Consider the following 27495-nt stretch of genomic DNA (forward strand, 5'->3'; position numbering starts at 1 on the left):
AGCTAACACTCTGAGTAAGTGTTGTTAATGATCATGTGACGCATCTGCGTATTCCCAGTAGTGTATAGATGCTAAAGACCCAGTGGGTTAGGGTAGTGATTGTAGCTTTTAGATGGGATGGCATCAGGATATTCAGGAAAGGAATTACCCAGAAGTATTGTGTATTGTATTTGGGAAGGGATTTGCCCCAAAGTATTGTATTGACAATTTGAAGCTGTCAGAATTGTCCGTGGTTGAAAAGTCTGATTAGCTTTGTAGTAAGTAGGTTGTATTTGTTTTGAGAATTTACACAACATCATCTTTTATTGGAAACTTGTATCTCTTTTCTTGCTGACTAAAAGACAGGAAAAACTGATTTTTGCAGGGTTGAAGGATGTTCCTTCCTAAAATCTAGACACCAAGAATGAAGAAAAACAGCTTGAGTTGTTTTACTTTGTATTCATCTCCTTAGATTTAAACATCACATAGAAGATAGCCCATTGCCATTGTTATCATCAATGCCAGCATGTTATAGTATCTTGGTTTTCCACAGGACTTTAGTTGTGTAGCAACATTCCTGAGAAAGAGTTCATCATAAATTAATCTTGTTCTTTATTATCGAGAGAATCACATTGGCTTATTTACACCAACTAATGCAGTAACTACCAATTCTAGTTTCTCTCATTTGCCTCCTCTTTCGATATTTTGAGCCTGTAGGGCTGATAAGAGTTTTACACTAGCAAACCTTACATTGCATATTGTGAAAATCTCCTTTAATGTCATTCTTTTTATATGTATTGTTTAGTGGAGAATAGATGGCATAATTTCATTGAAGATAAACTGTGATAAATGAGTATCTAAATGTGTACTACCTCATATTTGTCTTAGTCTGAATATTGATAGTTAGTACCCAATTTCTTAACTAACCCTCTGCCACACACGTGTAACGGAGGCTAGCTAATAGTTGCTGTACAAGTAAACCTCACTCCTGTGATCTCAAGAGATGCTTTAGCGACTGATGCTAGAGGTTGCAGCCGTTAGCCTCCTTGTTAGAGCGTCCAACTCTCATGCCGGCTTGAAGCAGGGCAGTTCAAACAGAAGGGGTTACATACACACACACAGGTTTTGTTTTTACAAATATCATTTGTTTATTTGATGCTTACATGGAATGCAAAATAAATTGTTGAGACACTAATTAAACCTTACTTGTCACTGTTTAAAATTAATTAGCAATGTCAAATAAACATGTAATTACGATGGATCAAAGATCATTTACACTGGACACAAAACATGCTTGTGAAGTGAAATTAAAATTTCCTAATCCATCATATCAAATATCACTAAAGCTCATGTGAAAATAGAATGAGATCAATTGTATTGTTTTATTGTAAGATTATACCTCTATATATACTCTGATGAGTTTGATGATCACAGAGTTAAAGTATTTCACAAGATACAACACCCACCGGGAGAGCGTGCATTCATCCGCTGTAAGGCCTGCATCTGTTCTTTGTGTTGTTGCATCATCATAGCCATAGACTCCTCATGTCTCTTGTTGGAGTTCTCTAACATCTCTGCAAACTCTCTAGCTCTGTTACTCTCGGCTTCTGTGTTCTGTCTCTTGAACTCCTCCATCTCCTGGCTCATCCTATCGGCTTTATCCTTAAACCCCTTCTCCAACAGAGCGGCCTGCTCCCTCAGTTTACTGTCCATGGCACGCTCACCCTCCTCTCTCTGGAGCCTTATCTCCTCATCCATCTTCTCCTTCATCTGTCTCATCCTCTCTTCGTTACTCTGTCTCTCTGCTTCAATCTTCTCTTCGAGTTGGCGCTGCTTCTCCTCTTTAGCTTTGATTTCCTGCATCAGGAGGGCTGCTTTCTCTGTTTCCTCTAGTCATTCATTGACAAAAAAGAGAAGGAAGGTATCAGAAGGTATCAAAATATTGTCCTTTAAGGAAATACACTTCTTTTAATGCGTATAAACCTACTAATACACCTTTTAAGAACACTTCCTTCAAGTGTGCAGCAGCACTCTCTCAAGTACCTAAACCTTTGAACACCTCTTTCACAAGGAACGTGGTAAGAATTTACAAACAGGGAAATTGGCTTAAGACTCTTACCCTTAATCTTTTTTTCCTTCTCAGTCAGTTTTTTGTCAGCCTGCAAAATAGCTTTAGAATCCACAGACTTCTGCTTCAGAAACTTCTCTAGGACCTCTTCAGCCTATTGACAAACATACAAATTATGACAATGATCATATTTCTATAATGTGTAGTATGTGTATAGATGAGGAATAAGCAGTGACATGCACAGGGGGTCTAAAGGCTTTGCCCCTTTAATTGCTAATTGTAAAGTGCCCTTTCAGTTGACCCCGAAACGCAATTTCAACCGAGGGGGAAAAAGCCATCACCACCATGCGATTCTGCCACTATCCCAGCGGAGGTCTGTGCACGCCACTTGAAATAAGTGTAATATGGGCAAGACCTTGACTTCTTTATTGGTCTGGCTGTTATATTTCTGCACAATGTCCTCCAGATCCTTGCAGAAGAGATCATAGCCACCAGGTTTGGCATAAAAACCCTGCTTGAGATTTTCCATCATTGGTGCAGAGAGGGATGACAAGAGATCCTCACATCGTCTCTTTGACGCTTGCTCGTTTTGGCACAGGTATCCATCAAAGAGTTTATTAATGTTTTCCTAAAAACAACATGCAAGTAACAGAATGAATAATGCATCAGAGGACATTTTATATATGTACTCTATGACATCTCTTCATATGACTGAACCCCATGAGAGGGCTACAAAATAATCACACTGATTACTGGGTTTTCAAGAACCAACAAAGGGCCAGAGGAGAGATTCAGTCTACCTCAAGAGATTTCAGGTACTTCCCATCAGTGTCCCTGAAGGAACGGTTCATGAAGGTTTGTGTTGCTGTGCTGCTGAGATGTTGGTGTTCTGAGGACACATCCTTCAGTTCCAGAGGGAAGGAGCCCTTCAGCTTCTCCATTCCATTCTTGTAAACCTCAAGCCCTTCCTTCACTGCAGCCTCATTCTCAATCATTGACATGGCGATCACAGCATTCTCCAGACACGGCACAGCCCCGCTGGAGATGGTGTCCACGTACATTTTCGCCAGATTACCCAGAACTTCAGAGAGGGAAAGAAGTCAAACAAAATGATACAGGAAAGTATTGAATAATAGACAGTCAAATGTAAGTACATGCAAACTCTTAATCAATTTTGAATCACCTCTGCCAGTGACTGTTATTCCCTCCTTCAGCTTCTTCTCTTGGCTCTCGTGAAAGACAAACTTGCAGAAATTATCTGTGACCTCCAGGAAGTCGGGGGAAACATCAGCAGGATCCAAGCTCTCCAAACGAGACAAATTCTCTGGGGCGGTTGGAAACGGGAAAGTGAAGCACGTCCTGGAAGGGAAGAATTTTTGGATGCACTCCCTGGGCAAGTTGTACTCCATCACTTTTTTTGATGTGCCTAAAACAAATGAGCACATGCTGTAGATCCTCTCAATTCAAATATTACTAATCCATAGGTAGTCACATAATGTCACTCATTGTGACAAAGATATTGAGAGAGAAGCTTTTTTTTACTTTTAATAATTACCATGCTTCAACTTCAGAGCAAACTCTAGGTACTCATTCTCTGTTACATCTTTGCTGTCAATCTTTAGCTCCAGTGTGAAGTCTCTCACAGCCCAGATGAAACTAGGGAAGAACTTCACAAACTCGCTTGACTCGTCGGCATCCTCATCTGATGATTTGACTTTAATGCACTCTGTTAGTTCAGTAACATATCTGACAGTTTGTTCAGGCATGTCAAACATGTTAAGTGACTGTCAAACAACAACACATGATGCATAAATGCATAGGTGCAAAATAAACCCAATGCACGTCCTCATGATGACTGTACCTTCACATGCCAATAAAACATGTGTAGCACCTTACAAAAAGTGATGTCTTCTTGTTTTGACTGCAATGTCCTGATGTATTTGTACTCATTTGTTAAACACTTTGGATAAAAACACCAGCTAAATGACATGATAGTTATCTAGGTTGTCAGAAGGATACTGCAGCTCCTCTACAGCCCTGTTGTCAATCGTCCCTCGACTGTTGTAGACCAGAGTGCTGCTCAGTAACACAGCCAGACAGAAGATGTTGGTGTCATGCTTTGAGTCTCCCTGAGAAAGAGAAAGACAATCATAGAGTTAGAAAAACTGGAGATTAATCTCAGTGCAAATTAATCTTTAAAGGGGTCATAAATTGAGAAATCAGACATATAAGAGGTAGGGCTGGGCGATAAAACGGTAAGAATATGTATCGCGATAGACACGTAATCGATATCAATAAAAAATGTGTTCAATAAAACGTTCAATAACTTTTTTTTTCTTTGTCGGAAGAAACCAGAGGTTGCGAAGCAAGTTTGGTTGCATGAACAAAGGCACTCGCTCTCTGGTAACCAAGCAAAGTAGGGAGTGACAGGCTAACAGGCAATTATGTAACAGTATCCGGTTTGATTGCGCCATATCGTTGTCTCGTGTTGGATTCTTCAGTAAACAGAACTGGCGTGGAGTGATAAGTGGAAAGTGAGTGCCGCAGCGAGCAAGGAAATTGTTGATAAAACAGGAAAACAAGTCAGCTCGCCAGAATGGCAGTTTTTTGGATTGTATAAGTCTGACCGTAACCAATGTCGTCTGCATCTAAAGACTGTTGTCCCTACCAAGACTGGTAATACCAGAAACTTGTTCTACCAGCCTTGTTTATACTTTCATCTGGCTCTGCAGTGTGAGCCTCCGCTGACAGCACGCATGCCTCATTCGTTTGGGGATGTGTTTATACTCGTTGTGCTCGCCGTTGTGCTATTCTTGACTTTGGCTGAATCCGAAATCGCCCCCTAAACTCTCAAATCACTATTCCCTACTTTAATCCACTAATACAGTTCACTTGAAGGAGTGAATGAAAACAAGTGAGCGAATTCGGACTCGTTATTGCGGTGCAAAGTGGAATAGAATGAGTGCACTCAATAATGTTCACTATGGTTTCGGACACCACTACAAATGGCTGTCCCCTCAAATAATGCCCTATTTAAGGGTATGGGGGCGATTTCGGATTCAACCTTTGAAACTACATGGAGAGATAATGTTACTCTGCATCAGTGCCTTATGACAAAGCATCTAAACGGTAACAGTTACAAAGAAATAAAGGAGGCGCTGCACCTTAATGTTAAGAGATAATTGTTAAGTGTTCAATGTGATTTTAGACTTGTGTTTATATTTTAATTATTTGAGTGTTTTCCATGGTTGTGTGGACAATTCTGCCTTTATAACTGAAGGGATTATAATCAGAGGAAAGTTAAGTTTAAGATAATAATGTTTAAATGTAAAATATTTATCTCCTGGTCCTTAGTTTAAATAGGTCATAAAAATAGCAATAATTATCGATATCGACCGATATGAAACACTTATATTGTGATACAGTTTTCAGCCTTATCACCCAGCACTAATAAGAGGTCATCATACTCTATCCTGTAAATTTCAGAACGGAAAACTTCCTTGTTAGTCCAAAAACAGCTTGTTTTGGAATTTGCTGATTTATGACATCATAGAAAAGTGAAATAGTGCCTCTGCAGAAGATCAATGTCGTTACCACTATAGCCCTGCTGACTGATTTGTACATGGCAAGTAGTAGGTAAATAACACACATGCCGCTAGTCTCGCGTAGCCAGACCTTCAGAGTGACGCCAGAAGGACTCCATTTTCCAAAATTTGAAGGGTAATGGAAACAGCTATTGTTTCTCTTAGTAGGATGAAAATAATGTTATTTAAACTGTGATTATATTATACATAGAAAGCGATCAAAGAACGCTCCCTTTGCAATCGCTGGAGCTGTCAATCAAACAGCATGAGTTTATCAGTGACTGAGTTCTGGACTCTTGCCAAAACTCCAGTTATAATCAACGAATCTCTTATTTACATTGTGTTTGCACTGTTAGTTATTGTGAAAGTATCCGTTAGTGTGAAGAAATTGAGTTTCAACGATGAGATTCAACGATTAGCTGCATTCAAGCGCTCAACATGTGTGTGATCAGCTACAATGATCATCACTGCAATCTTTCATGCCACCATCTGAATACAATCTAAATATTATGCTGTTATCAACACTTTTTATAATTAGTTAATCAACAGCTGTAATATTAAAAATGTTTTAAAAGTTTTCGAGAGAGTTCCAATTGTAATACTTAGCTATTTCATTGGAAAAGATGTTAGCCAATCACAGCAGTGGCGTTTACACTGAAGTCTCACAGCAGCAAATCACAGCAGTGGGCGTTTACACTGAAGTCTCACAGCAGCCAATAACAGCAGTGGGTGTTTACACTGAGTCTCACAGCAGCCAATCACAGCAGTGGGTGTTAACACTGAGTCTCACAGCAGCCAATCACAGCAGTGTGCGTTTACACTGAGTCTCACAGCAGCCAATCACAGCAGTGTGCGTTTACACTGAGTCTCACAGCAGCCAATCACAGCAGTTGGTGTTTACACTGAGACTCACAGCAGCCAATCACAGCAGTGGGCGTTTACACTGAAGGCTCACAGCAGCCAATCACAGCAGTGGGTGTTTACACTGAAGTTTAATTCGTTCACTTCAAATACATTTTTTAAGAATGTGCACGGTAGTTAGGAAAGTGTTGTTTTACACTCACCTCCTATTAACAACAAATTAGCAAGCTATTAATTGAATATGTGTTCATTCTAAAAAGCCAACAATATGGTGAATGTGGCATTTCATCTGTATAAGATGAGTGACTCTGCTCTGTAAGTGAAAGCATTAATGGACCACTGAAACTCCTTGTGACATTTGATGTTACTTTAAGTTGTATTTCAGTACTTTGGTTTTTACATCACCTTGTCCACGTCTCCGAGTCCCTCCGTGTCCAGCAGCACCAGAGTGGTTCCTGCTTTAGTGGGGTGGGACACACACCACATCCAGATGCCCTTCGTCTTGGACTCGATGGTGCTGCCCAACGCAAACCCTGATAATGCCACACCAGAAAAAACCCACAATGACTTATATGCATGTAACTGCATGATGTTTCTCTTAAGATTTTACACGCTTTTAGTGCTACCTGTGGGGGTCTAACCTGTTTGTTTCCCTGCGAGGCGGTTCATCAGGTAGGACTTCCCGGTGCGGTAGAGACCCACCACGGCCACCACCACCACCGGCTGCTGGATCTGCTGCAGGATCTGTAGCGCTGACGGCTGCACACACAGCTTCCCATCTGACTCTGTGTCAATCAAGCACACTGGTTTGTCCATGGTCACAGGAGAATACGCTGTCCAACAGATACACACATTTAAAATCCTTCAAGTAACTGCAGTGTACTAGAAACGTCAAGATGAGTTGAGAAATAGTCCAGAAATTCTACAGTAAAAAATACAGTAATTCCCCAGATAAGCAGTTTTTCCTTTTTTCAGTTTGGGGAAGTTTATGTAAAAGTGTTTTTCGTGTCATTTTAACACACACATACACATGGAAAGAGAAACAGACAAAATCAACAGACTTTATAGACTTATACACGTATATAAACACTCCAATAAAACCCACATCTTTCAACACATGCAGACATCCACACTCACATAATGCACACACACACACACACACACACACACACACACACACACACACACACACACACACACACACACACACACACACACACACACACACACACACACACACACACACACACACACACACACACACACACACACACACACACACACACACGTTCCCCACAAATGACACAAGCAAATGCTGTAAGCTTTGTGTCCAGCTACCTGATCAGCCCCAATTCAAACTAGGTTTAGTTGATGAACAAAGTCATTTAAAGCTGTTGTAATACCCATATTATATATGGATGAAGGAATGTCACTTACCCTTTTGCTTCACTTAACTTCAGCAGCTCGATCTGAGTTGTACACAGTAAATGTTGTAGCTTCCTGACATTCTCTCTTAGACACTCCTTTAGGTCCGGCTCTTAAGGCCTATTGGTCTAGAGTAAGTTAGGGGACGTCCCTGGTCTCTCAGTCTCTCTCCGGTTATTTTCTGAGGTTGACTCCCCTTTTATTGACTGAGTAAATAGCAATGTGCAGTTTAACTCTTGGTTTCACTTTTAAAATTAGCAACTGCAACATGTTTTAGAAGATACAAGACACTTGGAATCTTCCCAGATTGTGTAACCACATTGCCCTTGTTAATCTGTATCTGTTTTTTTTTCCCCTCAGGAAATTCCCAACACTAACTGACTTTCTCGTGGGTATCAGACATCATGGAAATAATGGGGCAAATATGTTTACTTGTGAATCAATCATTAGTGCATGAAACAACATACAAAGTTTAAAGTTCAATGTTTTATCCTGTTCAATAAAATTATTGCATGAAAGCACAAACCTTGCAAGATAAACAACATAACCTTGTGTCTTCCACACACACATGGAAAGGGTTTAGATGCTGAAGTCTCTGAAATAGCAGATTACTGCCATGGTCTGACACACTGAGCTAAGAGGTTGTTAGTGCAATGATCAACAAACCGTGCCTTTAGCAACTCATGATGGCAGAATCTTTTAATGTGTTTAATGGTCAAAAGAAAGTGAGGGGGTAAATTATTCATTCTCTGTCAGATTCTTCCTCTAGAAAAAGGTATAAGTAAATATTCTGTGCTTTCAGCAGTGTTGACATATTGGGAAAGTCACAGACTACCCTAGTGAAAAAAAAGTATGCTAAGTATACTTGCAGCAAGCCTAATTATCAGTATCCTTGAAGTGTGGTAATGATTAGTTAACTTGAAATGTGCTATTTTGAAACAACTAATTTTGTACTAAGTATATTTTAGTTGTAAATAAGTTGTATTAAAGCATAATTTTAAGTGTATTTAGTGTACTTTAATGTGCTAAATTGGAACAACTTTAAGTATACTTAGTATGCTTTAAGTATAGGGACTAATTACATGCTTGATTAGTGATATTAAATGTGCTTTATTTGTATTATAAGTATACTTTGTGTTATAAGTATACTTTATTTTTATTATAAGTATACTTTATTTGTGTTATAAGTATACTTTATTTTTATTATAAGTATATTTATTTGTGTTATAAGTATACTTTATTTGTGTTTTAAGTACATTACAAATGAATTACCAGTGTCTTCAGAACACACAAGCAATATACTATGAATATATAATTTTTTCAAGTTTATTTATTTACTTTACCTTCCCTAAATATAAAAAACATACACTTTGTAGTCAATAACAATATAATGTATTATTACTTAGCTATACATTGTAAAATATACTTTGAATGACATAATGTCACACAATACAGTAGTTTAAATGTGCTACCAAGGCTGTGAAGAGACATTCCATTAACAAGCCCAAAAACTTCACATGGTTTCAGCAAAACTAAACAAAATGATTTTACTATGTTTTTCATTAAAAGAACACTGGAAGATTAAAAACAACATATTATTGGACCGATTCCACTGACCCTCTATACACAAATATAAATTAAGCATTATATTCACTTTTCTGATGAGCTGCTAAATTTTACACTTGCGTCTGACGGCCGCTTGCACATCAGAGGCAGTTGACAGCAAAAACTTGAAGAAACAGCATCTGTAAACAGAATATACAAGACATAAGGTCAAACAGCGTGTTCATACAACTTTTATTCACGTTTACATTAGTCTTACTTATTACTTACCTCCAAACAGCAGGACTTTTTCTCCAGTTCTTTTCGGCATCGCGTAACGTTAGGCCATTTTATTCCGAGCCAGTTTATCGTGGCCATCAAGGTCAGGCTGCAAACCTCCCGTGAGTGAGCATCAGACGTAAGAAATGAGACGTTAGACGTCACGGTCACGTGCCAGAGCTGCGCTCAAAACTGCTCGGCGGCGACGTATGAAGGAAATAATATATGTTTTACTTTGCGCCTGGATAATGTACGTGTGGATAAACGTCTGGATAACGTACGTGTGGATAAACGTCTGGATAACGTACGTGTGGATAAACGTCTGAATAACGTACGTGTGGATAAACGTCTGGATAACGTACGTGTGGATAAACGTCTGAATAACGTACGCGTGGATAAACATCTGGATTACGTACGTGTGGATAAACGTCTGAATAACGTACGCGTGGATAAACGTCTGGATAACGTATGTGTGGATAAATGTCTGGATAACATACGTGTGGATAAACGTCTGGATAACGTACGTGTGGATAAACGTCTGAATAACGTACGCGTGAATAAACATCTGGATAACGTACGTGTGGATAAACGTCTGAATAACGTACGCGTGGATAAACGTCTGGATAACGTATGTGTGGATAAATGTCTGGATAACATACGTGTGGATAAACGTCTGGATAACGTACGTGTGGATAAACGTCTGAATAACGTACGCGTGAATAAACATCTGGATAACGTACGTGTGGATAAACGTCTGAATAACGTACGCGTGGACAAACGTCTGGATAACGTATGTGTGGATAAATGTCTGGGGAACATACGTGTGGATAAACGTCTGGATTACGTACGTGTGGATAAACGTCTGGATAACGTACGTGTGGATAAATGTCTGGATAAGTCTGGATAACGTACGTGTGGATAAACGTGTGGATAACGTACGCGTGGCATCTGTACGTGTGGATAAACGTCTGGATTACGTATGTGTGGAGAAATGTCTGGATAACATATACGTGTGGATAAACGTCTGGATAACGTACGTGTGCATAAACGTCTGGATAAGTCTGGATAACGTACGTGTGGATAAACGTGTGGATAACGTACGCGTGGATAAACGTCTGGATAACGTATGTGTGGAGAAATGTCTGGATAACATATACGTGTGGATAAACGTCTGGATAACGTACGTGTGCATAAACGTCTGGATAAGTCTGGATAATGTACGTGTGGATAAACGTGTGGATAACGTACGCGTGGATAAACATTTGGATAACGTACATGTGGATAAACGTTTGGATAACGTACGCGTGGATAAACATCTGGATAACGTACATGTGGATAAACGTCTGGATAACGTACGCGTGGATAAACGTCTGAATAAGGTACGCGTGGATAAACGTCTGGATAACGTACATGTGGATAAACGTTTGGATAACGTACGCGTGGATAAACGTCTGGATAACGTACGATAAACGTCTGGATAACGTACGTGTGGATAAACGTCTGGATAGCGTACGCGTGGATAAACGTCTGGATAACGTACGCGTGGCTAAACGTCTGGATAACGTACGATAAACGTTTGGATAACGTACGCGTGGATAAACGTCTGGATAACGTACGATAAACGCCTGGATAACGTACGTGTGGATAAACGTCTGGATAACGTACGCTCGGATAAATGTCTGGATAACGTACATGTGGATAAACGTCTGGATAGCGTACGCGTGGATAAATGTCTGGATAACGTACGTGTGGATAAACGTCTGGATAACGTACGTGTGGATAAACGTCTGGATAACGTACGTGTGGATAAACGTCTGAATAACGTACGCGTGGATAAACGTCTGGATAACGTACGTGTGGATAAACGTCTGGATAACGTACGTGTGGATAAACGTCTGGATAACGTACGTGTGGATAAACGTCTGAATAACGTACGCGTGGATAAACGTCTGGATAACGTATGTGTGGATAAATGTCTGGATAACATACGTGTGGATAAACGTCTGGATAACGTACGTGTGGATAAACGTCTGAATAACGTACGCGTGAATAAACATCTGGATAACGTACGTGTGGATAAACGTCTGAATAACGTACACGTGGATAAACGTCTGGATAACGTATGTGTGGATAAATGTCTGGGGAACATACGTGTGGATAACGTATGTGTGGATAAATGTCTGGATAACATACGTGTGGATAAACGTCTGGATAACGTACGTGTGCATAAACGTCTGGATAAGTCTGGATAACGTACGTGTGGATAAACGTGTGGATAAACATTTGAATAACGTACATGTGGATAAACGTTTGGATAACGTACGCGTGGATAAACGTCTGAATAACGTACGCGTGGATAAACATCTGGATAACGTACATGTGGATAAACGTCTGGATAACGTACGCGTGGATAAACGTCTGAATAAGGTACGCGTGGATAAACGTCTGGATAACGTACATGTGGATAAACGTTTGGATAACGTACGCGTGGATAAACGTCTGGATAACGTACGATAAACGTCTTGATAACGTACGTGTGGATAAACGTCTGGATAGCGTACGCGTGGATAAACGTCTGGATAACGTACGCGTGGCTAAACGTCTGGATAACGTACGATAAACGTTTGGATAACGTACACGTGGATAAACGTCTGGATAACGTACGATAAACGCCTGGATAACGTACGTGTGGATAAACGTCTGGATAACGTACGCTCGGATAAATGTCTGGATAACGTACATGTGGATAAACGTCTGGATAGCGTACGCGTGGATAAATGTCTGGATAACGTACATGTGGATAAACGTCTGGGTAGCGTACGCGTGGATAAACGTCTGGATAACGTACATGTGGATAAACGTCTGGATAACGTACGCGTGGATAAACGTCTGGATAACGTACGCATGGATAAACGTCTGGATAACGTACGTGTGGATAAACGTCTGGATAACGTACGCTCGGATAAATGTCTGGATAACGTACGTGTGGATAAACGTCTGGATAACGTACGCTCGGATAAACGTCTGGATAACGTACGTGTGGATAAACGTCTGAATAACGTACGCGTGAATAAACATCTGGATAACGTACGTGTGGATAAACGTCTGAATAACGTACGCGTGGATAAACGTCTGGATAACGTATGTGTGGATAAATGTCTGGATAACATACGTGTGGATAAACGTCTGGATAACGTACGTGTGGATAAACGTCTGAATAACGTACGCGTGAATAAACATCTGGATAACGTACGTGTGGATAAACGTCTGAATAACGTACGCGTGGACAAACGTCTGGATAACGTATGTGTGGATAAATGTCTGGGGAACATACGTGTGGATAAACGTCTGGATTACGTACGTGTGGATAAACGTCTGGATAACGTACGTGTGGATAAATGTCTGGATAACGTACGTGTGGATAAACGTCTGAATAACGTACGCGTGGATAAACGTCTGGATAACGTATGTGTGGAGAAATGTCTGGATAACATATACGTGTGGATAAACGTCTGGATAACGTACGTGTGCATAAACGTCTGGATAAGTCTGGATAACGTACGTGTGGATAAACGTGTGGATAACGTACGCGTGGATAAACATTTGGATAACGTACATGTGGATAAACGTTTGGATAACGTACGCGTGGATAAACATCTGGATAACGTACATGTGGATAAACGTCTGGATAACGTACGCGTGGATAAACGTCTGAATAAGGTACGCGTGGATAAACGTCTGGATAACGTACATGTGGATAAACGTTTGGATAACGTACGCGTGGATAAACGTCTGGATAACGTACGATAAACGTCTGGATAACGTACGTGTGGATAAACGTCTGGATAGCGTACGCGTGGATAAACGTCTGGATAACGTACGCGTGGCTAAACGTCTGGATAACGTACGATAAACGTTTGGATAACGTACGCGTGGATAAACGTCTGGATAACGTACGATAAACGCCTGGATAACGTACGTGTGGATAAACGTCTGGATAACGTACGCTCGGATAAATGTCTGGATAACGTACATGTGGATAAACGTCTGGATAGCGTACGCGTGGATAAATGTCTGGATAACGTACGTGTGGATAAACGTCTGGATAACGTACGTGTGGATAAACGTCTGGATAACGTACGTGTGGATAAACGTCTGAATAACGTACGTGTGGATAAACGTCTGAATAACGTACGCGTGGATAAACGTCTGGATAACGTACGTGTGGATAAACGTCTGGATAACGTACGTGTGGATAAACGTCTGGATAACGTACGTGTGGATAAACGTCTGAATAACGTACGCGTGGATAAACGTCTGGATAACGTATGTGTGGATAAATGTCTGGATAACATACGTGTGGATAAACGTCTGGATAACGTACGTGTGGATAAACGTCTGAATAACGTACGCGTGAATAAACATCTGGATAACGTACGTGTGGATAAACGTCTGAATAACGTACACGTGGATAAACGTCTGGATAACGTATGTGTGGATAAATGTCTGGGGAACATACGTGTGGATAACGTATGTGTGGATAAATGTCTGGATAACATACGTGTGGATAAACGTCTGGATAACGTACGTGTGCATAAACGTCTGGATAAGTCTGGATAACGTACGTGTGGATAAACGTGTGGATAAACATTTGAATAACGTACATGTGGATAAACGTTTGGATAACGTACGCGTGGATAAACGTCTGAATAACGTACGCGTGGATAAACATCTGGATAACGTACATGTGGATAAACGTCTGGATAACGTACGCGTGGATAAACGTCTGAATAAGGTACGCGTGGATAAACGTCTGGATAACGTACATGTGGATAAACGTTTGGATAACGTACGCGTGGATAAACGTCTGGATAACGTACGATAAACGTCTTGATAACGTACGTGTGGATAAACGTCTGGATAGCGTACGCGTGGATAAACGTCTGGATAACGTACGCGTGGCTAAACGTCTGGATAACGTACGATAAACGTTTGGATAACGTACGCGTGGATAAACGTCTGGATAACGTACGATAAACGCCTGGATAACGTACGTGTGGATAAACGTCTGGATAACGTACGCTCGGATAAATGTCTGGATAACGTACATGTGGATAAACGTCTGGATAGCGTACGCGTGGATAAATGTCTGGATAACGTATATGTGGATAAACGTCTGGGTAGCGTACGCGTGGATAAACGTCTGGATAACGTACATGTGGATAAACGTCTGGATAACGTACGCGTGGATAAACGTCTGGATAACGTACGCATGGATAAACGTCTGGATAACGTACGTGTGGATAAACGTCTGGATAACGTACGCTCGGATAAATGTCTGGATAACGTACGTGTGGATAAACGTCTGGATAACGTACGCTCGGATAAATGTCTGGATAACGTACATGTGGATAAACGTCTGGATAGCGTACGCTCGGATAAATGTCTGGATAACGTACATGTGGATAAACGTCTGGATAGCGTACGCGTGGATAAACGTCTGGATAATGTACGCGTGGATAAACGTCTGGATAACGTACATGTGGATAAACGTCTGGATAGCGTACGCGTGGATAAACATCTGGATAACGTACGCATGGATAAACGTCTGGATAACGTACATGTGGATAAACGTCTGGATAACGTACATGTGGATAAACGTCTGGATAGCGTACGCGTGGATAAACGTCTGGATAACGTACGCATGGATAAACGTCTGGATAACGTACATGTGGATAAACGTCTGGATAACGTACATGTGGATAAACGTCTGGATAGCGTATGTGTGGATAAACGTCTAGATAACGTACGCGTGGATAAACGTCTGAATAACGTACGCGTGAATAAACATCTGGATAACGTACGTGTGGATAAACGTCTGAATAACGTACACGTGGATAAACGTCTGGATAACGTATGTGTGGATAAATGTCTGGGGAACATACGTGTGGATAACGTATGTGTGGATAAATGTCTGGATAACATACGTGTGGATAAACGTCTGGATAACGTACGTGTGCATAAACGTCTGGATAAGTCTGGATAACGTACGTGTGGATAAACGTGTGGATAAACATTTGAATAACGTACATGTGGATAAACGTTTGGATAACGTACGCGTGGATAAACGTCTGAATAACGTACGCGTGGATAAACATCTGGATAACGTACATGTGGATAAACGTCTGGATAACGTACGCGTGGATAAACGTCTGAATAAGGTACGCGTGGATAAACGTCTGGATAACGTACATGTGGATAAACGTTTGGATAACGTACGCGTGGATAAACGTCTGGATAACGTACGATAAACGTCTTGATAACGTACGTGTGGATAAACGTCTGGATAGCGTACGCGTGGATAAACGTCTGGATAACGTACGCGTGGCTAAACGTCTGGATAACGTACGATAAACGTTTGGATAACGTACACGTGGATAAACGTCTGGATAACGTACGATAAACGCCTGGATAACGTACGTGTGGATAAACGTCTGGATAACGTACGCTCGGATAAATGTCTGGATAACGTACATGTGGATAAACGTCTGGGTAGCGTACGCGTGGATAAATGTCTGGATAACGTACATGTGGATAAACGTCTGGGTAGCGTACGCGTGGATAAACGTCTGGATAACGTACATGTGGATAAACGTCTGGATAACGTACGCGTGGATAAACGTCTGGATAACGTACGCATGGATAAACGTCTGGATAACGTACGTGTGGATAAACGTCTGGATAACGTACGCTCGGATAAATGTCTGGATAACGTACGTGTGGATAAACGTCTGGATAACGTACGCTCGGATAAACGTCTGGATAACGTACGTGTGGATAAACGTCTGAATAACGTACGCGTGAATAAACATCTGGATAACGTACGTGTGGATAAACGTCTGAATAACGTACGCGTGGATAAACGTCTGGATAACGTATGTGTGGATAAATGTCTGGATAACATACGTGTGGATAAACGTCTGGATAACGTACGTGTGGATAAACGTCTGAATAACGTACGCGTGAATAAACATCTGGATAACGTACGTGTGGATAAACGTCTGAATAACGTACGCGTGGACAAACGTCTGGATAACGTATGTGTGGATAAATGTCTGGGGAACATACGTGTGGATAAACGTCTGGATTACGTACGTGTGGATAAACGTCTGGATAACGTACGTGTGGATAAATGTCTGGATAACGTACGTGTGGATAAACGTCTGAATAACGTACGCGTGGATAAACGTCTGGATAACGTATGTGTGGAGAAATGTCTGGATAACATATACGTGTGGATAAACGTCTGGATAACGTACGTGTGCATAAACGTCTGGATAAGTCTGGATAACGTACGTGTGGATAAACGTGTGGATAACGTACGCGTGGATAAACATTTGGATAACGTACATGTGGATAAACGTTTGGATAACGTACGCGTGGATAAACATCTGGATAACGTACATGTGGATAAACGTCTGGATAACGTACGCGTGGATAAACGTCTGAATAAGGTACGCGTGGATAAACGTCTGGATAACGTACATGTGGATAAACGTTTGGATAACGTACGCGTGGATAAACGTCTGGATAACGTACGATAAACGTCTGGATAACGTACGTGTGGATAAACGTCTGGATAGCGTACGCGTGGATAAACGTCTGGATAACGTACGCGTGGCTAAACGTCTGGATAACGTACGATAAACGTTTGGATAACGTACGCGTGGATAAACGTCTGGATAACGTACGATAAACGCCTGGATAACGTACGTGTGGATAAACGTCTGGATAACGTACGCTCGGATAAATGTCTGGATAACGTACATGTGGATAAACGTCTGGATAGCGTACGCGTGGATAAATGTCTGGATAACGTACGTGTGGATAAACGTCTGGATAACGTACGTGTGGATAAACGTCTGGATAACGTACGTGTGGATAAACGTCTGAATAACGTACGCGTGGATAAACGTCTGGATAACGTACGTGTGGTTAAACGTCTGGATAACGTACGTGTGGATAAACGTCTGGATAACGTACGTGTGGATAAACGTCTGAATAACGTACGCGTGGATAAACGTCTGGATAACGTATGTGTGGATAAATGTCTGGATAACATACGTGTGGATAAACGTCTGGATAACGTACGTGTGGATAAACGTCTGAATAACGTACGCGTGAATAAACATCTGGATAACGTACGTGTGGATAAACGTCTGAATAACGTACACGTGGATAAACGTCTGGATAACGTATGTGTGGATAAATGTCTGGGGAACATACGTGTGGATAACGTATGTGTGGATAAATGTCTGGATAACATACGTGTGGATAAACGTCTGGATAACGTACGTGTGCATAAACGTCTGGATAAGTCTGGATAACGTACGTGTGGATAAACGTGTGGATAAACATTTGAATAACGTACATGTGGATAAACGTTTGGATAACGTACGCGTGGATAAACGTCTGAATAACGTACGCGTGGATAAACATCTGGATAACGTACATGTGGATAAACGTCTGGATAACGTACGCGTGGATAAACGTCTGAATAAGGTACGCGTGGATAAACGTCTGGATAACGTACATGTGGATAAACGTTTGGATAACGTACGCGTGGATAAACGTCTGGATAACGTACGATAAACGTCTTGATAACGTACGTGTGGATAAACGTCTGGATAGCGTACGCGTGGATAAACGTCTGGATAACGTACGCGTGGCTAAACGTCTGGATAACGTACGATAAACGTTTGGATAACGTACGCGTGGATAAACGTCTGGATAACGTACGATAAACGCCTGGATAACGTACGTGTGGATAAACGTCTGGATAACGTACGCTCGGATAAATGTCTGGATAACGTACATGTGGATAAACGTCTGGATAGCGTACGCGTGGATAAATGTCTGGATAACGTACATGTGGATAAACGTCTGGGTAGCGTACGCGTGGATAAACGTCTGGATAACGTACATGTGGATAAACGTCTGGATAACGTACGCGTGGATAAACGTCTGGATAACCTACGCATGGATAAACGTCTGGATAACGTACGTGTGGATAAACGTCTGGATAACGTACGCTCGGATAAATGTCTGGATAACGTACGTGTGGATAAACGTCTGGATAACGTACGCTCGGATAAATGTCTGGATAACGTACATGTGGATAAACGTCTGGATAGCGTACGCTCGGATAAATGTCTGGATAACGTACATGTGGATAAACGTCTGGATAGCGTACGCGTGGATAAACGTCTGGATAATGTACGCGTGGATAAACGTCTGGATAACGTACATGTGGATAAACGTCTGGATAGCGTACGCGTGGATAAACGTCTGGATAACGTACGCATGGATAAACGTCTGGATAACGTACATGTGGATAAACGTCTGGATAACGTACATGTGGATAAACGTCTGGATAGCGTACGCGTGGATAAACGTCTGGATAACGTACGCATGGATAAACGTCTGGATAACGTACATGTGGATAAACGTCTGGATAACGTACATGTGGATAAACGTCTGGATAGCGTATGTGTGGATAAACGTCTAGATAACGTACGCGTGGATAAACGTCTGGATAATATCGAAAGCCAAATGTGTCAGAATTTGCGTGCTTTTCATCGCCGTATTAATATTAAAGCACAGTTTTCATAACGCCGCCAGACGTTAAATAAGCGCCGTAAGGCGTTAAGTTAACGTCACACGCATAAATGTCTGGATAACGTACATGTGGATAAACGTCTGGATAGCGTACGCGTGGATAAACGTCTGGATAATGTACGCGTGGATAAACGTCTGGATAACGTACATGTGGATAAACGTCTGGATAACGTACGCGTGGATAAACGTCTGGATAACGTACGCATGGATAAACGTCTGGATAACGTACGTGTGGATAAACGTCTGGATAACGTACGCTCGGATAAATGTCTGGATAACGTACGTGTGGATAAACGTCTGGATAACGTACGCTCGGATAAATGTCTGGATAACGTACATGTGGATAAACGTCTGGATAGCGTACGCTCGGATAAATGTCTGGATAACGTACATGTGGATAAACGTCTGGATAGCGTACGCGTGGATAAACGTCTGGATAATGTACGCGTGGATAAACGTCTGGATAACGTACATGTGGATAAACGTCTGGATAGCGTACGCGTGGATAAACGTCTGGATAACGTACGCATGGATAAACGTCTGGATAACGTACATGTGGATAAACGTCTGGATAACGTACATGTGGATAAACGTCTGGATAACGTACGCATGGATAAACGTCTGGATAACGTACATGTGGATAAACGTCTGGATAGCGTACGCGTGGATAAACGTCTGGATAACGTACGCATGGATAAACGTCTGGATAACGTACATGTGGATAAACGTCTGGATAACGTACATGTGGATAAACGTCTGGATAGCGTATGTGTGGATAAACGTCTAGATAACGTACGCGTGGATAAACGTCTGGATAATATCGAAAGCCAAATGTGTCAGAATTTGCGTGCTTTTCATCGCCGTATTAATATTAAAGCACCGTTTTCATAACGCCGCCAGACGTTAAATAAGCGCCGTAAGGCGTTAAGTTAACGTCACACGCCGCCACGCATTAAAATAACGGCACTCGCCGAAAGGCGTTAAGATAACTCATCACGCAAAATGCAGATTTATGAGCTCATCTACATGGGCACACCTCTACTGGGTTTGAGGACTCTACGGCAAGTCGGAGCATCCAGTTAGCATGCAAGAGCACGAAGATGGTGAGGAGAGAGTTTATTTTGCGGTGTAAACACACTGTAAATGACTGCACTTGCCTTTTACTCTCTGATAATCCAGGGCATGATGTCTTTCAGTCATCATTAAATAGGTACTAGGGCTGTAACGATTTGACCAAAAATAAAAACCTCGATTAATTGAACATCTGACCTCGATTACGATTAATGAACGATTATTTTGGTTCTTTTTTTTTTTTTTGCCCTCATAAGGTTTTTGAGTAAGTTCCTGATAAGGTTTGTACTGTAAATATTTTCTACTATTAAAAGGTGGTATACTTGAAGGAAACAGTTCACTTTCAGCAGTTATTGTCTATAGGGCAGATTTCTGTTTGTTGTACATCAGATACAGATAAATGAACAGAGTAGGCCTACATTACATTTATCTGAATGCATAAATGAGAGAGTGATGGTGTGTGTGTGTGAATTACTCTTACCGTCTCTATTCATTATTAAGCTGTGGTGTGTACTTACTGCAAAGGTATTAAAATGTATGCCTATAACGGTTGAGTTTCTAAGCTACTTTAGTGACTTCACTTTAGTCACAGCTCCTCTGCGCGCGATCTTCACGTGACGCAGGTGAAAGATCTGCCTTCAGGGCGCGCGCGCGTGTTGCAGAGACACGGCTCGGCTCTCTGTGACCCAGAAAGAAGCTGAGCATTGAACGGATACGTATTGTTGTTTTTGACTAGTGCACAATCGCTTTAAATGTTGAAACTGGCAAGCCTTAAACGCATACTTGACAAACTTTATGAGCACGAAAGTGAAAGCGGCTTCGGGACTTGCGCGCGCCGTCTGTGTGTGTGTTTGTGTGTGTGTGTCTGTGACAGCGCGTATAGGCTATAAGAACAGCAATTAACTGACCTGTATAAACTGTGTAAAACATGCAGCTACTATAGTGATTCTGCGCATCTATAAGCACAGGTAACTGCTCCTGCATCTCTGTGTGCCTGCAAACTGCACTTGATGTGACTGACGGGGCGGAGTCACGTGAAAACCGAAATATCCGACATGGGAAAAATACGTCGGTTAGAGGTTCTGAGGTTCAGAGGTTCTGTCGGTTTTGGTTATTTTTCGATTAATCGTACAGCCCTAATAGGTACATACACTCACCTAAAGGATTATTAGGAACACCATACTAATACTGTGTTTGACCCCCTTTCGCCTTCAGAACTGCCTTAATTCTATGTGGCATTGATTCAACAAGGTGCTGAAAGCATTCTTTAGAAATGTTGGCCCATATTGATAGGATAGCATCTTGCAGTTGATGGAGATTTGTGGGATGCACATCCAGGGCACGAAGCTCCCGTTCCACCACATCCCAAAGATGCTCTATTGGGTTGAGATCTGGTGACTGTGGGGGCCATTTTAGTTCAGTGAACTCATTGTCATGTTCAAGAAACCAATTTGAAATGATTCGAGCTTTGTGACATGGTGCATTATCCTGCTGGAAGTAGACATCAGAGGATGGGTATATGGTGGTCATAAAGGGATGGACATGGTCAGAAACAATGCTCAGGTAGGCCGTGGCATTTAAACAATGCCCAATTGGCACTAAGGGGCCTAAAGTGTGCCAAGAAAACATCCCCAACACCATTACACCACCACCAGCAGCCTGCACAGTGGTAACAAGGCATGATAATCCTTTAGGTGAGTGTATTTTGTTTATGTTGTAACTTGTAAAAATGAGATTTGCAATGCAATTCTATGAAAAAAAAGTAATGTTTCCAAGCCTTGTACTGGTGCTTTACGCGTATACACAACAACACATTTCAGACTCTATTTATTTAATTACTTTTTTTTTTTTACTTTTCAGACTTCAAGCCATGCCGAGGAGCCTGGAATGGGCAAGAGGGAGGCTTTTAAATGCTCAGGCAGCTGATGAGATAATCCATGAAGTATCATATTTTATTCATGAGATTCAAACTTCTCAACCGAGAGCACAGGATGGTAAATGCCAATTAGACAAATTGATGTTCACGTTATTGACACATACAGTATTTTCTATTTAAAGTCATTTTGCATGGAATTCTGATAAGCATAATATATCACACCGACACCACTGAGTCACACTGAAACTCTCAAACTCAATGCCTGGTGGGCCACTGTCCTGCAGAATGTAGCTCCAACTAGCCCCAAATCACCTGCCTGAACATTTTTTGTAATCCTGAAAACCTTTGCTGTGTCTGAAATCACCCCCTTTATCCTTAAATAGTGCACTATTTTAGGGGACAGCCATTTGTTTGACAACACTGAACTATAGGAAAATTAATATAGATGTCAAGCTTTTTCCAAATCAAGTTTTATAAAAGCTGTATATTATAATATTATAATTTTTCTACAGAAAGTCCTGGATATCAACCTCCACTGAATCGTAATGGATCCAGAGGTGCACCATCGTATGTAATTACTCCGGTTCAACTGTCATTTCTGTTGTCTTTTGGCTTCACTGTAACACAGATTGCAGATATTCTACACACTTCTGTGTCCACAGTCAAGCGACGGTTAAGGTAAGTCGTATTACATAAAAAATATATCTATTGACTGCACACATTATGCCTGATCCACAGAGAATAAAATGTCATCAAATGCTGAGTGCATCTTCTGATTTATTTTAGAACTTTTAAATGTTAAAATACTTGGCTCTATCTTTTCAGGTGCTTCAATCTGTTGCAGTCTGCTTCATACTCGGACATATCTGATGTAGACTTGGATGAAAAGATTAGGGACCTAGTGGCTGGAAATGACCAACTTGGACCAGAGGCAGTTCGAGCACAACTAAGGGCAGAGGGAATTCTGGTTCAGAGGTGCAGAGTGAGGAGCAGTATGCATCGTGTCAACCCAAGGGCTGCAGCTCTCAGAGCAATGTCTCAGCGACTACATAGAAGGTCCTACCGTGTCGCAGGACCTAATTCTTTGTGGCATCTGGATGGAAACCATAAACTAATAAGGTATTTTTTTGTTGTGTTTTTAAATCTTAAACATTTCATTATGCCTAAACCTCTATATTATACTGTTCTAGTTGTTTGCCATACATAAAAAAAAAACAGCAAGTCTACATTTATTTAAAGTTTAACCTTAAGAATTGAGCAATTCATTCATTTAAATCCATATGGTTGCTAAAACCGCAGCAGCACTGTCATGGATTGTTTCTTGGATGCCATTTCCAAATATGGAGTCCCTTCCAGAGTCAGAACTGACCATGGTGGAGAGAACAATGCCGTGTGCCTGTTCATGAACTTGTTCAGAGGCACTGGCCGAGGTAGTGCTCTTAGAGGAAGGAGTACTCACAATCAGAGAATTTAAAGACTTTGGGTTGATCTGTGGCGTGGTGTGTCAAATGTGTACTATGATCTTTTCAATTTCCTTGAGAGTGAGGGCATTGTGGATGTAGACAATGAAATGCACATGTGGGCTCTGCATCATGTCTACATCCCACCAATCAATCTAGACTTGACAAATTTTACACGCCAGTGGAACAATCATGGCCTGCGAACCGAGAGACACCAGTCGCCCTTGCAAATCTTTGTCTGGAGATGCCTGGCACAACAGAGGCGGCCAAGTACTGCAGTGCAGGAGATACTTGCAACAAGACCATCAGACTCCAGTGGAGGAGAGACTAATCCAGCAGAACAAGTTGGTGGTGGTCTCATGAACCTCATGTGCTTTGGCCTGAACGAGTAACTTTACCTCCAAACCAGTTCACTGTGACTGATGATGAGATGCGACAACTCAAACCTAAGACCTTAAATTGACATTTAAAGGATTTGTTCACTTCTAAATTAAAATTTCCTGATAATTTACTCACCCTCATGGCATACAAGATTAAAAAAAAAAAAAAAATACTTTTTAACCACGAATGCTCGAGTTGTTGTGATTCTTTATTCTTCCCGTCACGACATGATGGCATCATACTCCATGAAGAATGAAGAATCACAACACCAAGTTGAACATTTGTGGTTAAAGTATATTCTTTTTTTTTCTTGAAAATGACAGATGGTTTAGCTAGATAAAACCCTATTCCTTGACTGGGATCATGCAGAGCCTCTGAAGCCCTAAAAAAAACTTTATTTATTTTCGACTGAAGAAAGAAAGACATGAACATCTTGGATGACATGGGGGTGAGTAAATTATCAGGAAATATTCTTTTTGATGTGAACTAATCCTTTTATAAAGTTAAAGCAGAGTCTGAACCTTGAAGTGTTGCTCATGTGCATGCATGTCATGTTTCTCCCCACTACTTTTCTCAAACTATATCAAACACATGTGTCTGTAATTTAAGCAATTTTAAGACTGGTTAAATTGTTCAAGCTGGGATAGTGCTAAACTCTACAGGAGAGTAGAAAATTGACAATTCCTTTTTTATTCCATGAAAAAAGTTTAATGGCAAAATTCTGTATAATTATTTTCATATGCAAATGTATTTTTGTTTTCTCAGTACAATAACATGTATAATATAATCACAACATAAATCACATAGTAGTGACGTCAATACATGTTTACTGTAAATTTATTTCAGTGTAGTGTAGGCTAATCGGAACGTTTTCAGATACAGATCATCAGAAAAATCACCCAACAGATCAGAACGGAAGAAAAATTACAAAACTCAGCAACAAACATCAAAAAACAGTGGTAAAACTGTATATTAAATGTATACTAACATGCCCATAATCAGTGATGCCAGTAACGCGTTACTTAGTAACGCGTTACTCTAATTTGACCACTTTTTCCAGTAACGAGTAATCTAACGCGTTACTATTTCCAAACCAGTAATCAGATTAAAGTAACTTATCCAAGTCACTGTGAGTTACTTTTTTTTGTCATTTTTCTTAGTAAAAATATATATTTTTGCTTTCTTGTTTAGTCTCAGCAGGGGTTTTCCTGCATAGAGAATTACGAGGCGGCCGCTCCGTCTGTCGACAAAACTCAAGACAGGCAGTCACTTGTTCAGATTAGGCATGTCGTGATAATTAAATAATCATCAGAAATATATATTGTCACATTATCCTTCAGCAATCATTATTAGTATATTATTATTTGCTAGTAGCCTACAAAGTCATCTAAAGCCATAGCTGAATGTCTTTCCTCCGCTGCTCTGTCATTCTCCGTTCAGCATTCAAGCTGCGCGTCGTTCGGTTCCAGTCAGCAGCAGCACGGTAAAGCTCACTCCATATGATATATTCCCGTTATAATACTTGATATGTTGATAAAATAATTTATCTTCCTGGAGTTTATCTTGCGGTTTCTGAAAGATGTTGTGCTCGCTACTCAGGTGACAACACAAGGACTATTAATTAGCATCACACGCACAATAACCAGAATTAAAAACTGTGAAGAAACAAATAATCAGTGAATGTTTGGACCGATAGGCTACATAGTAGACTAGGATTTGTGGGCTCGACGCTCATCTTCTCTTTATGCCGTGGACTTTTCAATGTGCATTCGCGCTGCACTGCACACTCTGATTCCACGTTGCTTTAAGCGCATCATTCTGCACCCGGGATGCGCATAAGCGCTTTGTTGCCGCTCTGTTTTGAAGCGTTTCATATATTTTCATAGTTTTGTGCACTTAAAGATTATTAAAAAATATATTGTTCTCACGGATCGATCATATATTTGTTGTCCCTTTACAGAGCTGCACATTACGTTTACAATAAAATATAAATCTTGTAATTTTATATTATTTGTGTAGGCCCATATAATTATTTACATTCATATATAAATATAAATTAAAAATTAAATATAAATTGTTTTTCATAAATGTATTTAATAAAAACAAAGTAATTTGTACCTTTTCATTAACATGTTTAGGGTTTTATGTTTAGTGTTTTATGTTTAGTATAGTGTAACATGTTTTATGTTTAGTGTTGGCAAAAACGGTTGTCATTTTTATGTTGAGGCTGCAGAGGTGTTGTCGGCAACTGATGAATGTAACTAATAAAGTAACTTGTAATCTAACTTAGTTACTTTTAAAATCAAGTAATCTGTAAAGTAACTTAGTTACTTTTAAAATCAAGTAATCTGTAAAGTAACTAAGTTACTTTTTCAAAGTAACTGTGGCAACACTGCCCATAATACACTACATGCAGAGTTATTATGCAGATTAATTTCCTGATTTTTTTTTTTCTGGCACATTTTACCAATTTCAAATCACATTAATCTTAATAACTAATATTCATTTTGTTTTTAATCATTTATAAGTGATATATAATTGTTCACAAAGGCTGGAAATGAAAAAAAAAAAAACTCCTTATATTCAGGTGTGCGTAATAATTAGACACATTTTCTTTTACAAATAAAATATATTTTTTGGCTCATTTTATCTGTAAAAGAAAATGTGCCTAATAATTACGCACACCTGAATATAAGGAGTTTTTTTTTCATTTCCAGCCTTCATGAACAATTATATTTATATATAATATTTATATATTATATTATATTATATTATAATAATTGATTAATAAATAATAACTACTATTCATTTTGTATTGAATCATTTTAAGTGATATATATAATATATATATATAGTTATATAAATATAAATATATTGATATAAATATATAGATATAAATATATTTATATTGATATAAATGTTTATATAAATATATATTTAGATATTTATATATATATATATATATTAAAAAAATATACATTATTTATTATATATATATAATATATATATATATATATATATATATATATATATATATATATATATATATATATATATATATATATATATATATATATCACTTAAAATTATTCAATACAAAATGAATAGTATAATTAATATTAATTAATATTTATTAATTAATTATTATTAGTAGTATACTATTAAGATTATTGTGGTTTGGAATTGGTAAAATGTGCCTCATTCTCTTGAGGGTGTAGGAACACCAATGTGAGTGGGTATGTAGTTCCCCCTAATAAAAAAAAAGAACAGGAAAAAGTAAATGACCATTTT

The 27495-nt window shown here is 39.9% G+C and overlaps 1 protein-coding gene across 3 annotated transcripts in view; it reads right to left on the reverse strand.

The window, feature by feature from the left end:
- Positions 1 to 1112: 1112 nt before the first annotated feature.
- Positions 1113 to 27495, reverse strand: part of LOC307127069 (guanylate-binding protein 4-like) — an 89196-nt gene continuing 62813 nt past the window's right edge. The window contains exons 1-10 of one of the 3 annotated variants that reach the window (XM_079818047.1): positions 7930 to 8092; positions 7134 to 7325; positions 6898 to 7025; positions 4067 to 4176; positions 3603 to 3793; positions 3231 to 3473; positions 2848 to 3128; positions 2463 to 2675; positions 2099 to 2201; positions 1113 to 1868 (exon numbers count right to left, since the gene is read on the reverse strand). In XM_079818047.1, the coding sequence (XP_079674173.1) occupies positions 1426 to 1868; positions 2099 to 2201; positions 2463 to 2675; positions 2848 to 3128; positions 3231 to 3473; positions 3603 to 3793; positions 4067 to 4176; positions 6898 to 7025; positions 7134 to 7308 (1887 nt within the window). In that variant the 5' untranslated portion in view covers positions 7309 to 7325; positions 7930 to 8092 and the 3' untranslated portion in view covers positions 1113 to 1425. Of the gene's footprint in view, positions 1869 to 2098; positions 2202 to 2462; positions 2676 to 2847; positions 3129 to 3230; positions 3474 to 3602; positions 3794 to 4066; positions 4177 to 6897; positions 7026 to 7133; positions 7326 to 7929; positions 8093 to 27495 lie in introns of those variants that run through there. The other 2 variants (XM_079818049.1, XM_079818048.1) reach the window with 2 other exon arrangements.

This window comes from Gobio gobio (assembly GCF_949357685.1).
Source record: "Gobio gobio genome assembly, chromosome: 5".
NCBI classification, from domain to species: domain Eukaryota; kingdom Metazoa; phylum Chordata; class Actinopteri; order Cypriniformes; family Gobionidae; genus Gobio; species Gobio gobio.